This window comes from Diabrotica virgifera, chromosome 8 (genome assembly GCF_917563875.1).
Source record: "Diabrotica virgifera virgifera chromosome 8, PGI_DIABVI_V3a".
In the NCBI taxonomy this organism is placed as follows: Eukaryota; Metazoa; Arthropoda; class Insecta; order Coleoptera; family Chrysomelidae; genus Diabrotica; species Diabrotica virgifera.
The window spans coordinates 209,830,312-209,848,552 of record NC_065450.1 but is presented as its reverse complement, the minus strand read 5'-3'; the positions used below and the strand labels follow the sequence as shown (position 1 = coordinate 209,848,552).

At 32.2% G+C, this 18,241-nt stretch overlaps 2 protein-coding genes across 2 annotated transcripts; one reads left to right on the top strand and one right to left on the bottom strand.

Moving 5' to 3' along the window:
* Nucleotides 1–3,175: 3,175 nt before the first annotated feature.
* On the top strand, nt 3,176–11,013 carry LOC114328986 (deoxynucleotidyltransferase terminal-interacting protein 2). The gene is made up of 6 exons (XM_028277989.2): nt 3,176–3,375; nt 3,430–3,495; nt 4,238–4,294; nt 4,564–4,862; nt 7,708–7,872; nt 10,767–11,013. The coding sequence occupies exons 1-6, from the start codon at nt 3,312–3,314 to the stop codon at nt 10,971–10,973; spliced, it is 858 nt and encodes a 285-aa protein (XP_028133790.2). The 5' UTR covers nt 3,176–3,311; the 3' UTR covers nt 10,974–11,013.
* Nucleotides 10,976–18,210, bottom strand: LOC114328989 (estradiol 17-beta-dehydrogenase 8). The gene is made up of 4 exons (XM_028277991.2): nt 17,910–18,210; nt 13,879–14,195; nt 13,514–13,823; nt 10,976–11,114 (listed from the first exon to the last, which is right to left on the bottom strand). The coding sequence occupies exons 1-4, from the start codon at nt 17,941–17,943 to the stop codon at nt 11,029–11,031; spliced, it is 747 nt and encodes a 248-aa protein (XP_028133792.2). The 5' UTR covers nt 17,944–18,210; the 3' UTR covers nt 10,976–11,028.
* Nucleotides 18,211–18,241: the final 31 nt, after the last annotated feature.

Genomic DNA, 18,241 nt, shown 5'->3' with positions numbered 1-18,241 from the left:
TATTATTTATTAAATATGACATATTAAAATAAGTGGAGAATACCTGCATTATCGACCCGACCAACCTGTCATCCTGTGTTAAAAACCATGTGAATTTTAACAGAGACACATAAGGTATCCCAGGTGGGTAGGAATTTTATTCCACAATCCCACACTGAAGTAACAGTCTGCCCTGAAGATTCTGGGAGGAGGTGCAAGTTGACATTGAAGAAGAACTACAATCAACTCCATATCATAGCAACATATAGCATCTGTTTCATGGCAAAAAATTAAAAACTATAAACTGAAAGAGGAATTAGTATTATCAGAAGCCAAAAGAAGAGAAGGGTATATGGACTGACATTCAGGCAATGGGCTTTACTAGGTGGAGTAAGTTTCACAAACCAGATTAAAGATTATGCTCCAACTCAAAAAGAATCTGATGATACAATAAATACTTTTATGAAGACCTTAAAAAAAGCCATAGACGACAACAAAGAACCTAAACTGATAACGGGAGAATTTAACGTCAAAATTGGAGGAAAATTGAAGACTCTGAAAACAAGATTGTAAATTTCGAATTCAGTAAAAGAAACACAAGGTGAGAAAAACTTATGGAATTTTTGGAGCAAGAAACTACCTATGTACGCTATGAATACCTTTTAAAAGAATAAACGCAACAGAAAGTGGTCACGGCTGGAACCTAAAGTCTAAATGGAAAAATAGCCTATTTCCTCTGGAACAACAAAAGAACATTCGAAGACGTCACCGTCACAACATAACCATCAGTATAATACTGACCATCAGGAAGAAGACAAATATTAACAAAAGAAGAAAGAAAAAGGATCTTTTAAAAATAACGCGGATAAATGCCTTCAAAGTAATAGCACAAATGGAGACAAATTTCGAAAGATCGTTTAGCAAGTACCAAGTACATTCACGTCAGATCAGATCTTCAATAATTTCAATATAATCAGGACCAAATTGACGACGTTATAAACACACATAAATATAATAAAACCTTGTCGAAGCCGGACTACCAGGTCGCAACGAAAATAAGAACTAAATAGAAGGCAAAGGCAAAATAAACGAACGAAGATAACCTATCATTGATAAAGTAAGGGAAACCATACCATACGTGATACCATGATACTATAAATAAAGTTATAGTATCATGTTATTTATAGTATCATGCGTGATACTAAAGAATACCTACCTACGTAGGGAGGAAAATAAATAAAACAGGGAACTTGCATAAATTTTTAAATTCGAAAAAAATGTTATAAATCACAACAGAACATAATTTAAAACATGTATCAAAGATAAAAAAGTTTTGTTTGTCTTTCGTTTGGCCCCTAAAGACGATTAAAAACATAGATGAGGGGGTATTAAAAATTCAAATTCAAACAGGTGGTCCAAAACGCATCGTGACGTCACTTGGTTTTACATTTACATTTTTCCAATAAAGTAAACAGAATTTTAAATTAGACGTTATAAACGTCAGTAGAAAATACATTTATGTGACGTTACAAGTGTTTTTGATCGTTTGACCTATTCATAGAAAATTTGTACTTTTACAAAATGGTTTTATTTTCACTAGTAAACCTTCGTTCATTTCCTTCAAAAACAGTATAAAACTACAATTTTAACAAACTGGTATATATTATTATTACAATGACATACGATAAATGTCTTTAGAATATAAATATTTTTGACTTATTCCACGACGATGAGCTTGCCAAATACCCAAGTAGGTGGAGGCCAATAAACTAAAGAATGAGAAGAAGAATATACCTAAATATAAGGTTGTGTCTAGGTATACGCTAACGTGTACGCAAATAAAAAAGTTACAGTGTCAGTGATTTCTTATTTTTTATTTGTTTAGTGTTTGTTTTTAAATTAACTACGGAGTGGGGACAATTATTTAGTTCTTTTAATGAGTTTAAGAACATTTTAAAACAGTACGCAAAAGATAAGAGACTATAAATTAATATATATTTTTTTAGTTATAAATGAAATAGTATTACCGTAAAAGATTAAAATAAAAGGAAGACCTAAAGCTTTCACAATAATAATTAACTTGTTTTAAAGCTATTATCCTTGTGGCATTTTTGTAATCAACTATTCTAAATGGGAACTAAGCCACAATTTAACTAAAAAATTGATTTTATTAACGTTTCGACTTCTAAACCGGATGTCGTTGTCAAAATACAAATATTTTTAAATTAAACAAAAATGTTGTTGCTTAGTAAAAAATTTTTTCCAATAATTTATTTAGGCCCGGTCTTTTCACGTCCGAATAAAAGTTATTCGGAGGTTTATTTGACAGATTTACATGTAATCTTCCGGATAAACTTCCTAATAAATATTTATTCGGAGGTGAAAAGACCGGGCCTTAGTCTGACTAATTTTTGTATTTTGACAATGACATCCGATTTGGACGTCTAAACGTTAATAAAATATTTTTTTAGTTAAATTGTGGCTTATTTTGCATTTAGAATAGTTGATTATAATAATTCACTTATGTATAAAAAATATTTTAACAATATTTTGTACCTACATGTCATGTCAACTAAATACATATAATTATTTTGCTAACCTAAATATATACTTTTATATAATATATAAATATTATACACATTGATTTATTACAATTAAGTTTGAAACATCTGAATAGTTCTGCTTCCCGTCCCTTAACAAATATGTTTCCATCAAACAAACACTAAACATATCAAAATAGCATGTACCAAAATATATATTATAGTAACTGCGCAAGCTAAATAATGACGTCACTGTAACTTTTTTATTTGCGTACACGTTAGCGTGTATTAATACCTAGACACAGCGAAATATAACCATAATAAAAACTAATGCATAACTATGTGACGTCACGTGCCGTTTGAACTATTTTATACCACTGAAGACTTTAAATATGTATTTCTAAGTTATTACGAGTTTTTGAAGCGTGAAATTTTGGAAATCTCATTTTTAAACAAAACTGAACATTATTATCTAATAAAAAAAATGTGCAAGTTCCCTATTATACATATAACAGAAAATAAAATGAGATCAAAAAATGGAACGAAAACTTTTAATCCAATGTTGTAATCAACTAAATATATGAAGCTCTAAGCTCTTCATGCTTCATTCCATTAATTTATAATTGATTTTATTAATAATTATTCCTCACTGTTTTACTAAATGATTTGACAATTTGAAAAAGAAGAAGCGAGAGTATTTGTTGTTAACCCACTGTTAACCTAAAATATTTATTTATTTTTGTTTAGTACACGTTCACGTTAATATACTTGTAATTTACTCATTATAAAAATATGGATACTGAACTTAATAACGAAAGTGATGCTGAACTAAGTGAGCTTGAAGATAACAATGAAGGTAACTTTATCCTTTCTTTTTTTTTTCGAAAAACTACTTATATATTTTTTACAGAAATTCCAAACCAGATAGAGGAATCAGCTGATTCCTCGGATTCTGAGAAATCTGCCGATGATATTGGTAAGCTGATGTTAAGGTGCTCACTCACTAAGAAGGAAGCCGCGAAGGTTTGAATGTGCATGGTATGGGGTACATTTACTCATCGGTACAGGATCATCTTGATTTTTAGCACATGCAATTATCATCGCACGGGGAAGAACGACAGTGTAGGGGCCATAAGTCTGCATGTTTCATTTTCCATCAGTGGTGTACTACTGCTCCTTAGATGTTGCATATTAGGTTTGTTCTACCATCAGTTTCAAACGGTTTGAAACCATCAGCGAATAGTGGACCAGTGCGAGTAGAGGGGATATCACTGGTGACTGTATTATGTTCTCTCACTGACCAACTGTTTGCTGATGGTTTCTGACTAGTTTGACTGTTCGCTACAACAAATCTATTATTCAGCATTTTATCAGAAAACAAACAGTGTATCAAGAACCATGAGTGATCTAAGCACCCTGTTGAGAGATTTTAATACTGAACTCCTAGAACTTTACAAAAGCTATTCCTGTTTATGGCAAATTAAAAATAAAGCATACAAAACATGTCACTACCATTAATAAAAGATCTTTTTTGACGCCATGTTCACTTTAACCGTACATCTAGATTGAAAGCAAAAGTGCTGATGTATGTCAGCCTGGAGAGTACGGGTTTACCTTACTCCAAACATGTAGGGACTTAATTGTGCATTTTTCCTTCTTTGTGAGTGGGCAGCTTAAGTTTTTAAAATGCTTCAGTTCTCAATTTATCTACGTTTCAGATTTTGTTATCGATAAGGAGGGAGTGCCAGACTCGACCCAGGAAAAATCAGAAAAAGGTAAAAACTATCTTAAGGGGAATGAAGCACAATGCAAAATTTTGACACATTTCAAAATTTTTAATGTGTTTTAAATGTATTCATTTTTTTCGAATCCTGAGTATATGTATTTTTGAAAAATTTAAACGCAGAATGAAAGACTACTTTATTACCGAGGGCCGAAAGTCCCTTAGAATAAATAAAAAGTTTCTTTTAAAACACATTGAAAATTTTGACATGTCAAAATTTTCATTTTGCTCCGTTCCCCTTTTTACAGTACATTTTTGTAGAGAAGCTACTTGATGAAATATTCAAAGATTGTCCAATTTCATTCAAAGAAAAAAAACCGAAGGTCAAAAAGATTAAAAAGAATTCTTTTATCAGACAAACACTTGCAGACTTAGGGTTTAATGATGATGGAACACTAAGGAGTAAACCTCACCATAAACAGAAAAAGCTGCTTACTAAGAATCAACGAGATGAAGTTAAAAAAGCCTTAAAGAAGTCAGTTATAACACCAGAATTCGAAAAATTGCATGTAGTACCGCCTTTGGATGTATCGGAGAAAAAATTAAAGGAACAAAGAAAGGTAAGTTCAGATCAAGGCTTATAGTTTTCTTCTTCTTTAAGTGCCATCGCCCTATCGGAGGCTAGATATCATCATCACTTTACTATATTTACTGCTGCTCTATAGAGTTCCGTAGAATTGCATTTAAACCAGTTCCTTAAAATTTTCAACTATTACACTCTTGTTCTTCCTATCTTTCCCTGTATTATAAGTTTTAGCATTTCATATCGCTGTCCCTTCATTATGCGTCCCAGATATTCAGCCCTATTCTGTAACTTTTAACAAATCGAATAGAAATGACCAAGTCGAATCGTAATTACCTGAAATCGGAATGTTTGATATCTATCGTGTCATTTTCATGTTTGGATTGGCATTCTGTAACTCACATCGAAATAAAGGTAAATCGAAATTGGCAACTTCTATTTCACGTGGTCAGGAGGGGGTGGCAACCCCGCATTCTCAAGTGAAATTAGTGTTCTGTGGCCTGCTTGTTACTGGGTTCTAAATTTGAAATACAACACCGTTGCCATATCTTCAATTTTTCATACTATCACATTACATACAGTTGCATTTAAAAAATAGTTTTCAAATAACAAAAAAGAAAAGTTTTGAAAAGTAAACAAAATATTAGTGTAAAAATATTCTACACAACAAGCTCAAAAGATGACAAATAGTTTTAAATCAAAGTTAATTAAAATTAATATAATAATGAACATAGAGTTCAATGGAGAGATTCAAGTATAGTCCTGAAAGAATCAGATAGTAAGAAGAGAAAAATCAAAGAAGCGGCTCTAATTATGCTAAATGAAACCAATTGTGTAAACAAATTCCTCGATAGAATGCAGTAGGATGTGGTTACCCATACTGAAAGAGGAAGTCAATAGAAAGAAAATACCACGATTAGTAAGTCAATAACATATCGAGTTAGTACAAATTTTATATTTTAGTATTACTTATTGTATATCTATGTATTATTAATATTATTTATAATTTAAACATATTAAAGTCAGAATTTGGTACTAGTTTTTTGAAAGTAAATTAAATGTAATACCAAATACTTACGATGTCGGGATAGTATCACAAGGTTTTTTCCTGGTTTTCTTTCTCCTGGTTCTGTCTTTTTAAAGACAGATCACATGCTATGATAGTTTTTGTGACGGATATTCTTGAGTTGGGATTGATTTCATGTAATCGAATGAACTATCTTTTAGTAAAGTCGTCCCAGGAACGCAACGCATAAATATTGACGATATCATTTTAAAGTCTTCTACTTTAAAATGTATAATATACTTCGGAATTGCCAATATAAATGAGTCAGATTAAATAAATTATTAGAAGAATTTTTTTTACTTAGCAACAACATTTTTGTTTATTTTAGTAGTATTTTGTATTTTGACAACGAAACCCGATTTGGGCTTTGAAACGTTAATAAAATCTTTTTTTGGTAAAATTGTGGCTTATTTCCCATTATAAATAGTTGATTATAAAAATGCCACAAGGAAATAGCTTCAGAACAACATTAATTAAAATTGTTATAAAAAAGAAGATCAACTGATAAATAAAAAAGATAAATGAATATAAGATGTATGATGTAAAATATTACTAATAATAAACAATCTTAAAATTTGATTCCAGCTAAAATAACTGATAAATAACTTTTCTATAATTATTTTCTTTTCTATAAGCGTTGATTGATAAAAATACAAGTAAACTTGTATAATATATTATTTATCAATCAAAACTATAAGTCTATCTTTATAATTTTAAACGGTCTTGTACAATCATTATGCCATTGATTGAAATTGTACAAGAAATATACCAAAAAAATATGGCAACACTGTGAACTGTGACTGGCAAACATTCAGCATTCAGATGCCAGAGTCAGAGAAAATGGGGTTCGGATCAATGCATACTTGTACAACATGACTAAATTAAATATACAATTTCCTAAGTAAATAACACCACAGACTAAAAAGTTAAGCAGATACAAAATGTAAAAATACTGTAAATAATTGTAAATTAGTAGTAATAAATTAGTTTTAGTAGATATAAAATATAAATGTCAAAACAAAATACAATGCGCTTGCGTCAAGCACAATTCTGATTATTGAAATCTAATTTCGGCAGGTTAAATGTTGTCGAAGTCATTTCTATTCACTATTCCGATTGTAGAGATTCCGAGGGAGTTATGGAATACCGATTTTGCCTATTTCTATTCGACTTGGCCACTTCTATTCGATTTTCCTTACTTCTATCATCGAAATGAGTTACAGAATAGGCATGATTGTAACTTCATAGTCTTTGCCAATTTCTCGCACTATTTCTATGTTCGATTTCTTCTGTCCATGCCATTTTAAGCATCCTTCTGTAACACCACATTTCAAATGACTAGCTTATTTATGTCCAACTTTTAAGTCCTTATGTAGCCTCTCAGAGCTCTTACTCTCAGTTCTAATCTAAGGTCTTTATTACAGAGAATTGTTTTCATTTTTACAAACGCATTTCTTGCTGTTTCTATCCTTGCCCTTATTTCTATTGTTTGGTCGGTCTTTTCTGAAATCTAGGTTCCCAGATATGTGTTTGTATTTATCAACTCTTTCTATTTTTCTATCTATCTATATTTTATCTGAAAGAGTTTCCCAAATGTATGTTTGTTTGAATATTTGATTTCTTAGTTATTATCATATATTTAGTCTTTTTTATATTCATTTTTAGTGCATATTTTTCATATAAACTGTATGTTTTGTTTAGTAGTAGTTGGAGTTGTTTAGCAGAGCTTATAGTTTTACAAGATGGATGTGAATTGCAATATTCATTTATAAATCTCACATTTTTCTCTGATTGTGCCTATACTATTCTGTTTTAGAAAGAAAGGTCTCTAACCAAAGGATCTAAATGGTATGGACTGCCTGCAACAGAATTAACTGACGAAGTCAAGAGAGATTTGGAAGTTTTACAAATGAGGTCAGTTTTAGACCCCAAACATTTCTACAAGAAAAACGATTTGAAAGTATTACCAAAGTACTTCCAGGTAAGGCTCACTTCTATAGTTCAGTCAGTTTTGTAAATACTGTAACGAAAAAGTTAATTTTGACTGTATTCCCTATAATGATTCCAACTCAACATAGCATTCTCAAAGAATTTCCACTAGACGAGGGGCAGACATTCATAGAAATGAGGTGTTCCAAAAAGTACCATTAGCCATCATGATGAACTAGAGATGGGTGTAGGATTCCAGATAATTTTTAAATAACCTATTCGTGTATACAGGGTGTCCAGAAACTCTACCGACAAACGAAGACAGGAGATTCCTGAGGTAATTTTAAGACAATTTAACCAAATTCACCTAGTCCGAAAATGCTTCCTAAGGGAGATAGAGCTGTTTGAAAATGGCGTCTTGTAATTAGTTTTTCTTAAGTACCTCCAGAACGCTTATTCCAGAGATAAATCGATTCCACCTATTGCGAATTTATAGTACCGGTCATAGGCGTCCATTTTGGGTAAGGTAACGGTTATTTTATCGCATAACTATTTTGTCTTTAAATTTTAAGCATTTTTCACTTTGGATTATTAAATTGTGGGGTATGCTACTACTAACAGGTACTCTTGATTTAAGCCGGTAGGACACACAGTTTTCTAGAAAAATCGATTTGAAAATGTTTCGTCTCTTGAATTTGAAAAAAAAAAATAAAAATTTCAAAAAACGGTGTTTACAGATTTAAATTTAAATTTTACAAATTTAAAGGAAGAGTAACTTTTACTACTAGAACACCTCATAATTTAATTATCTAGTGTCAAAAATGCTTAAAAATTAAAGATAAAAAAGTTATGCGATAAAATAACCGTTGACCTACCCAAAACCGACGCATATGACTGATACTTGAAATTCGCAATTAATGAAATCGATTCACCTCTTGAATATAATTAAACGTACAAGTTTTCGTTTTTCTAAATAGTTTTTTTCTGAAATTTTTTTTTGAAATTTAAAGAACGAAAAATTTTCAAATCGATTTTTCTAGAATCGGTCTATCCTAACGATATGAAACAAGGGTACCTTTTAATACAAGAATACCTCACAATTTAATAATCCAGAGTCAAAAATGCTAAAAAGTTAAAGTTAAAAAAGTTATGCGATAAAGTAACCGTTGCCCTACCAAAAACGGACGCCATGACCGGTACTAGAAATTTGCAATGGATGGAATCGATTTATCTCTGGAAGATAAAACGGAGGTATTTAAGAAAAACTATTTATCAGATGCCATCTTCAAATAGCTCTAGCTCCCTTAGGAAGCGTTTTCGGACTAAGTGAATTGGGTCAAATTATCTGAGGAATCTCCTGTATTCGTTTGTCGGTAGAGTTTCTGGACACCCTGTATACAAGTGCGCTGGTATTTGTTTTGGTTAACCCTTTAATCGGCAAGATAACAATAGCAGGTTTTAAGTTTCAGGAATTTTGGTTTTAGGGTAATTTGGGCGTGGGAAAAACGAATCTAAGGCCAGCTTGACGATATATTGTGTCTGGTTTGGTCGCCAACTCAACAAATGGTAGACCGTCTGCAGACGGTCTTGTCGTTCAGAAGGAAAATTTATGAAAACATAATTTATTAGTAGTACAAAAATAATATTTTGAGATTAAACGTTACATGTAAATAAACAAAAAGGTATCAGGCTTTGGGCTGATACTATGTGAATCAATTTTTACCTTTCCTGTTACACAAATGAAGTTTGTACTTGGTACAAAAGGAATAAGTGTCAGATTTTATATACAGTTTGCTCGATTTCTTCGATCCCCATTCAGGCCAATGATTCAATCTGTCGTATCTTATACTATCCACTTAATGAACAGCTCGTCTACTGACGGCAGAACTACTGATGGCTGTGGAACGGACGATGGTCGTCCAACAGGACATTTTTCAGAAGTAGCACACAGCTCTTTAGCCATTTTGCTACAGTGGTTGTGTCTTCTGATGTCACTGCTACTGTTTCTGCTGCTGTGGTTGATGAAGATTCATCTCTAACCTCTAAATAACCGCTTCAGGAGTGGAAGTTTGTGCTATTAGAACTGTAGCATCAGTCGAACTGAACGAAGTACTACTGACATTTAGTGATAAGTTCACAGCCTTTACAAATGTGGCAGTTGAATCTATGTTTCGGATGCATTCAGTTCTCATCATCCTCAGGTGTTATTTCATCACACTCGTAATCCAGATCACTGTCTACGTCATCGACATCTTCATTCGTTAATGATTCCATATTACTTCTTCTTTGCTCAGAGTAGACATATCGAATCCTTTTCCTGCTGCTCATGCTCTCTTACATCCTTCTAAACCACGTTAACCCTCCATTTTCTGCATAAAAGAATAAAACAGCACGGTTAGTAGGTAAAATGAAGAATAAAAATACACGCAATATACTAAGACGAGAGGAGAAAAATTTTGCCACTAAGCAACAAGACCGTCTGTGGATAGCCTTCACTAAATGCGTGGTATTTCAACTCCACTGCTTATTTCCTCTACATACAGTAGTAAATATTTATAGTAAATTTTTGTGTTTATTTCTCAGCCAGAAAGTACTTTTTTAAAATTTTTTGTTGTTGCCCATAACACAAATAATTTCAGCGTCTGAATCATAGGACTAGCTCGACATAAATGCTGTAAATCAAATAAAGCTATAACGTTCAAACCGGTATCGTTTGTTTCGTATTTTCAGTGACTACAAACGTCTTCGTTGTTCAGCTCAATCACACCTGTGATTGAAAAAATACTTAGATTAGAGTAAAGACCGTCTGCAGACGGTCTTGCCGATTAAAGGGTTAATAAGATAATTTCGAACGATAAACTTCTAAAATAGTTTATATAAATTCGAACCGCTAGTTTTATTTAACACGTTACAATATTGTCTTCTCACTATTTATTATTTTTTTAGGTTGGTAAAGTTATGGACTCTCCACTTGATTACTATAATAATCGTCTAACAAAGAAGGAGAGGAAGAAGACACTAGTTGATGAACTCCTGGCAGATGCTGAATTTAACAAATACAATAAGAGGAAATACAAAGAAATCATCACAGAAAAACAACAAACTCATTATAAGGCTTGGAGGCAAGCAAAGAGGTTAAAAAAGAAAAAATAGTATGCTTTTTTGTTTTTTTTTATTAAAAATTATATAAATATTTACAATTTTTTGTTTAAAATCCTCCTGTAACATGAATAGATGCTCCTGTTACATACGAGCTCTTGTCTGTTGCTAGGAATGTTATAACTTCAGCAATTTCTAGAAAAAAAAGATTTTATGAACAGGAAAATTCAAAAAGTTGGTATTGAGTTAGCATTTCCATAATTTGTTACTGCAGTAGACTCCCTCTATAAAGAGAACTGAAATGGCAGACTAATTACCTCGTTATAAGCGGATCTCGTTATATCAGACATCAATAATATTGAAATGTTTTGATGCCTCTTATGTAGTTTATTAGGTGTCGATGGTCGACCTGAACAATGAAACTTCGTACCATCGTAAATTGTTATTCTCCTTCAATATGTATTCAATATCGGTCGATAGATAAACAGAAAGATGTTTATTGCAGACAGTGTTTATTACACCACTGGCCTCGAAACACAGATGTTGGGAATTTCTACATACCAACAGTTAAGGCATTTATTTATAGCCATTACTTCGCTAAAAACAGGTAAAAAAACATTCTTGATTTCAATAGAGGTGTTATAGACCTTATAGAGGTGTTATAATTCAATATGAATTTCATGGGACATCTAGCGTACCTCGATATAAGCGAAACCTCGTAATATCCGTGTTTGTTACAGAGAGAGTCCACTGTATATAGAACTTTTCAGTTCTGCTTAAGTGGACTGTGGCACATCAATCTTAATATTAAAAATATTGTTAAAAATTATGGATATCATCTAAATTTTACTATTTTCTTTAAGAATAATACCTCCAATGAGTAAATAAAATTGATTATGTGACTTTATTAACAGCTGAAAATATTTATATTACCATTTTACTTCTTTATGTCAGAGTATCTATCTATCTAAGGGAAAGTGGGGGAATGGTGCGCAGCGGGTAATCGTGCGCTGCATTGTATTTCAAATTTTGTGGATGAAGAACGAGAGAAAGTCCTACACCTTTTGGATGATCTCGTGAACGGTTGACGCCATTATCTTCAGTCGAATGCTGCACGTGGACTAAGTGAGATCCGATTATTGAAAATCGCAAGAATTCTTTTAGTTTTTCTGCTCCAAAAATTAAGACGCTAAGTTCGTAGGTTTTATTAAGTTGCTTTGAGCTTACTATTGATTTAAATCATGTTGTTTTCCGTACATTTTGGTGTATCTGTTGGTTTATATGGTTTAGTAGTTTTTGTTTGTAACCACGTTTGATATTTAAGGCGTAAAGGGGGTAATAGTGCGCAGGAGTGCGCATGTTTCCCCCACAAACATTGAAGTACTAAATAATAAAGTTACCATTTTCCTTTCCAGAGGCCACAAAACTACACTACAAAAACTCTATGGTTCTTACATATTATACTAACGAAGATTTACAAAATCATCTGTATGCAATCAGAAATGACGGCAAAAAAATAAGGGAAACGATAAAAGCTTTCGATATTCAAGATTGACTTCAAGAAAAAGACGAACGGGTTTATGTACCTAAAGGTATATTACATAATATGTAGGCTTTGTCTGTTGATGCTGGAAGAACTATCATGGCCGTTTATTGCATGAGTGCTGGAGAAAATTATATTTCACTCTTGTTGATCTATCACGAGTTAAACCAGAAATTAAAAGAAAATCTTGAACAATCGAAAAATCTTACAAGCTCACCAATGAAGATAAAATTGGAGAACGCCAAGGAAAAAAGATGACTAAGGGACGTGAATCTCAAGAGAAAGGAGGAACAGAAAGCAGCAAGAAAGGCAATTATTCAAAAATTATTTGTTAAAAAATCGCTAGATATCTCGCCAGACAGAAAAAAACTTGAAGGCAAACAAAACAAGAAGAGAGTGCAAAAGGAGCTAACACCTGAGTAGTCTGATGAAACAGACACTCATTTTTGTCAGATATTATCGATGAAGACAAATTATATGATATAAAATTGAGTTTCATTCCACCACCAGAAAACCAGCTGCACCTAGGGACATGTTGTATTTGCTGGAAAACAGAAAAGAACAATGTTTAAAGAATTTTATAAAAACATTCAGTGTGCACCATTTACCAATCCGTCCGCACGATTACCCTAATGGATGGGGAATCGTGCGCAAAGGCACTTCTTTTAGTTTTTTAATATTTTGCTTTAGTACTTTGTATTTCTCTGAAGCCTATTTTAAATATTCAAAGTAGAATAATTAGAGCTTACTGTAACGTACTAGCCGTTATGATAGATTTAAAGAATTTACAACAGAACCGATTTCTGCTTAAGTGCGCACCATTCCTCCACTTTCCCTTATATCTAGTATTAACTTTAGAAGGGGTTACAATAGGCATGCCATAGATAAAGAGCATCCTTAACATTATTTGCCCCAATTCATCGTTACTATCATATGTATTACTATACTATACTATTTATGAATTATTTCCAGTAACCAGTAAGGGTAATATGTGCACAAAACTCTTCCAATAACTATATTTTATTAAAATATTCTTCTAAAACAAACTTACCCTCTGGTTCTCCAAATCTACTCATAGGAATCATTGCTCTAAAACGATCCTGAACCTTATCTGGCACAGTCTCAATCATCCTTGTTTTAATCATCCCAGGAAAAATTGTATTAACCCTAATACCGAACTGGCCAAATTCTTTTGAGGCTGTCTTTGATAACAATTCTACTCCAGCTTTACTTGCGGTGTAATTGGCTTGACCTATATTTCCATATTTGCCTACGATGCTGGAAATGTTTACTATGGAAGCATTTTTGAGTCCATGTTCTACTATTGAATTGGCGAAGGCTTTCATCACAAGAAAAGTTCCCTACAAGACAAAATAGATGTAGAAATATGACACGAATTATAATTTATATGTTTACCTTCAAATTAATATCCAGAACTTCCTCAAAGTCTTTCTCTGACATCTTTAGAAGAAAATTATCTCTAGTAATACCTGCGCAATTAACAATAACTGTGGGAGGTTTCGAATATTTCTCCAATGTCTTCTTCAATGCATTTCCTACGCTATCAGAACTGCTGACATCTAGTTCTACCCCCAAATGTTGATTTTGTCCAATCTGGTTTATAATATTCAAAGTTTCTTCCACAGTTTTAGGAACTTTATCTGCTACAACTACCGATGCTCCTTCCCTTGAAAATAATTTACATGTTGCTCGACCTATACCTGAACCCGCCCCTGAAAAATATATTTTGTTTTAATAATTGAATTGCTTACCTAGATCTAAAATAGCAATATTCCATTTTTTGCCAAATTTAGTTACGATAGCAGTTTGGCTCACTTGACCAAACTCTACAGACTTGGAGAACATGTATCACACTAAATAGCTATTTAAGGGGATGGGTACGTATTTTCGACTGCAATGCTATTTAAATGGGTATTCATTTTTTTCGAATCCTGAGAAAACTATTAAGTATATTTGAAAAATTTAAACGCAGAATGAAAGATTACGTTGTTACCGAGGTCCAAAAGTCCCTGAAAACTTCTATTTGTTTATTTTAATAAGTTACAGGGGTGAAAAATTAAGAGAAAATATAATCTGATTTTTAATTTCAAATATCTCATTCAAAAGAAACTATTTATTCTAAGGGCCTTTCGGCCCTCGATAATAATTTAGTCTTTCATTCTGCGTTTAAATTTTTTAAAAATATTTATTAGTTTTTCAGGATTTGAAAAAAATTGATACCAAGTCCCTGGTGATATTTTCCAAATCGAACATTCGCTATCTTTGTCATACAACGCGTCACAAAGAATATGATGACAAGCCAGTGACAGTATTAAATATTTGACATGGCATCAGGAATATTTTGAGTTGTTGATTAACTAATATTGATATAGATACTTAATAATATAATACTTAAATCAATTATTTGATAAATAATTGATTTAAGACGTGAACTTAATAAAAAGTTATTTATTGTTTATTATTTATGGACGATCCAAGCAGAGAATACACCAGGATATAGTCAGTGATCCAAGTATTTTGTTGTTAAAGATGTTCGAAATTGTAAGCGTTCCATAGTAACAATATATTATTAAAAAATTACTTTAACACTTTTCCTCTTTTCTCGATTGAGTATTAGTTTTTGTTGTACATATAAATTATTACAACCACTTAAAGGCCGCGTCTCACCATGAAATAATTTGATCAAACAGTTTGAGCAAACTCCGGAAGTACGTCAAAGTGACGTCACAATTGCAGTTTTTTTTTGAAATTCTAAAAATCTGTGCTCTCACTATCAGTCTAGTTTGATCAAATTTTTTGTATTGAGTTGTCTAACTTGTTTGTACTTTATTTAAAATTAAAATTTTTCATTATTATCCACAATGAACACTCAGGATGTGACGTCACTAACTGTCACTTTCAGTTTGCTCAAACCAGTTTGATCAAATTATTTGATGGTGGGATGCGGCCTTAATAGTTTCACATAGTGAAAAAATTATCGCATTTATTAACTGACTTAATAATTTGCAATTATACAAATAACAGTTATCCAAGAATATTCAAAATCCATCTCTTTAAAGTTAATGATGACATTGTCAAGTAGAATGACATTCTATGGTTTATTTTTTAACCAAGAGGAGTAAACCAAAAAGACAGATTCACACCCAAGAAAGTCACTAGAATAATAACCAAATACATTTTTCTTTTGGTTGATCATGTCGGCTCTCAACGGTAATCCATCAGTATTATATTATATGTCACTAAAAGTTCTAAAAACAATTGCTTTTTATAAAAAAGCAGACTAAAAAACTAAAAATTAAAGGAATAACACAGAAAACACAAAAAATCGCCGATATAGTTTATTTAACCTATGAAATGCCAAAAGTGTCAAAATTTGATAAATGTGATTAGTGTCAAAATTTTATAACAGTGGAGTAAACTTGCCTGCGGTTGGACCAATTACAAACAAGTATTATAGCGCGGTAAATTTAAATCACTCCTCTTGGTTTAAAAACAAACTATAGTGAATGTTTACATATCCATACCAGTGTGAATTTTACTACACGTAATTTTCCGTGTAAAGACAGAAAAAGTAGGGATAGCCGTAAAATATTTGCGAATTATGTACCAATGGCCTTAATGTGATGGAATGTTATCTCTCTTTGACTAAGTCTGTAGAGCTTGGTCAAGTGAACAAAACTGCTATCTCAACTGAATTAACTAAATTTTGCAAAAATGAAATATTATCCTTTTAGATATCGCTGATTCAATTTCAAATTTAAAAGTGTAGACCATTTCAAATATTTAGGATCAATAGTTACAGAATAATCAATAGTTACACCTAAAGGTAGAAAGGCTTAGGACTAAGTAAAGTAAAGTAAAGTTACAGAATGACAAATCAGTGATGAGGTAACACTGAGAATTTCACATGGGAACAAATGCTTCTACAGCCTACAGAATATTATAAAGTCAAAATTAGTATCTATTAACTAAAAGATAAAAATATCTTCTTCTTCAACCTGTGTTCGTCCACTGCTGGACATAGGCCTCTTCCATTTGCTTCCATCGATTTCTACTCTTTGCAATTCTCATCCACTGCTTGCCCGTGACTTGTTTGATATCATCTGCCCATTTCTGCGGTCTGTCTACCCCTCGCCTGTTCTCTCTTGGTCTCCAGTTTATTAATCTCTGTGTCCATTTTTCAGAATTATCTCAGGCAACATGTCCAACCCATTGTCACTTCAGCTTTGCTATACGTTCTGTGACATCAGTAATCTTTGTTCTTTCATGAATGTGGATATTTCGAATCCTGTCTCTCAAACTAATCCGTAGCATGGCCCTCCCATCGCTCTTTGGGTTGGGATAAAAATATACACAACAGTTATGAGACCCCTAGTAACGTATGCATCAGAAACATGGACTTTGACTCGTGAACAAGAGGAACAACTTCTTAGATGGGAAAGAAAAAATTTAAGGAAAATATATGGACCTATACAGGAGAATGGTGAATTGCACATAAGAATGAACCACGAAATGAATAGAATATTTAATAGACTATCACAAAAGAAGTATGAAGTAAACACTGTGACACTGTGTTATTGAGTGAAAGACGTAGAAATGCCCAAATCATTTTCATATTTAATATAGTTTATCAGATCATAGAGTCTCCTACGATTCTTTCATTTATATATTTTAATGTACCAGACCAAAGACTTAAATGTAGACACACTTTATTTAAAATAACTCCAGAATACGCAAACTCCCCCATGGCAAACTGCTTAATGGCAATGAACGATTTTATTGTGAGTGAAGACCTTGACCTATATAATATGAAAAAGAGTACTATGTTACATAAACTGTGATACCCTTATTTATTATTTTAAAGTGTATTTATTTTATTGTATTGTATAAATTGTATGTTCTTATTTCTTTGTATTGACCAACTGTGTGTTTATAATTGGCATCGTTGCTGTAAATGTGCAGTATAAATAAATAAATAAACAACTGGGTTGGATCGGACCCATAGAAAGGATGGATGAAATACAAAAACAGTGCTTAGAAAAGAATTAAACGGGAAGAGACCAAGATGTAGGACCAGAAAGAGATGGATTGATGGTGTATTAACCAGGATTTAAGAGAACTAGAAATACGAGAATGGGAAAAAAACCATGGTCAACTATAGTCCAGGAAGTAAAATATACATGACCCTGAAATGATTTCAAAGAAGATAATCTAGGAAGTAATTATTTCACTAAAACGTTGGACCTTTTGAAGAGTTGTGTGTGTGGCTGGCCCATGTAAAACTTTAGAGCCCAAAGAGGCGACCATGACCCTTGATGGGCTCATCAGGGGTCACAGATGATGATGATAAATTTCAAATTTACGATCTAGTCCACATTAGTAAACAAATTAATGTTAAAAATAATTAGTAAGTTGGCTACAATTACCTGTTACAAATGCTAATCGACCTGCGAGAGACATTTTTTAATTACTACTGGACTTTGTATTTTCAACTTCAACTCAACTGCTCAACTCATTTTTTATCAACACCTTTATTGTTGTTTACACTATGTAAATTAAATTAATACTCCATGTCCATCATATACATTTAACTTGTTTCTCTGGTCAAAATTAATTTGTAGTTTTTGGAAAAATATAATGATTTATTGAAAATCAGCAAATTAAAGTTTAAGAATTAAATTAAAACAAAAATTAAGATTCGAGTTCAATATAGAGAACTTAAGAGAACTGAATAATTAAATACAACGAGGCAGGAATT

Excerpts from the sequence above, each read along its gene's own strand:
- LOC114328986 (XM_028277989.2), top strand. The coding sequence starts at position 3,312 with ATGGATACTGAACTTAATAACGAAAGTGATGCTGAACTAAGTGAGCTT. Across the intron at positions 3,376-3,429 it reads GCTTGAAGATAACAATGAAG|AAATTCCAAACCAGATAGAG; the intron begins GTAACTTTATCC and ends TATTTTTTACAG. Across the intron at positions 7,873-10,766 it reads TATTACCAAAGTACTTCCAG|GTTGGTAAAGTTATGGACTC; the intron begins GTAAGGCTCACT and ends TTATTTTTTTAG.
- LOC114328989 (XM_028277991.2), bottom strand. The coding sequence starts at position 17,943 with ATGTCTCTCGCAGGTCGATTAGCATTTGTAACAG. Across the intron at positions 13,824-13,878 it reads TTCTGGATATTAATTTGAAG|GGAACTTTTCTTGTGATGAA; the intron begins GTAAACATATAA and ends TTTGTCTTGTAG. Across the intron at positions 11,115-13,513 it reads TAGATTTGGAGAACCAGAGG|AAATTGCTGAAGTTATAACA; the intron begins GTAAGTTTGTTT and ends TTTTTTTTCTAG.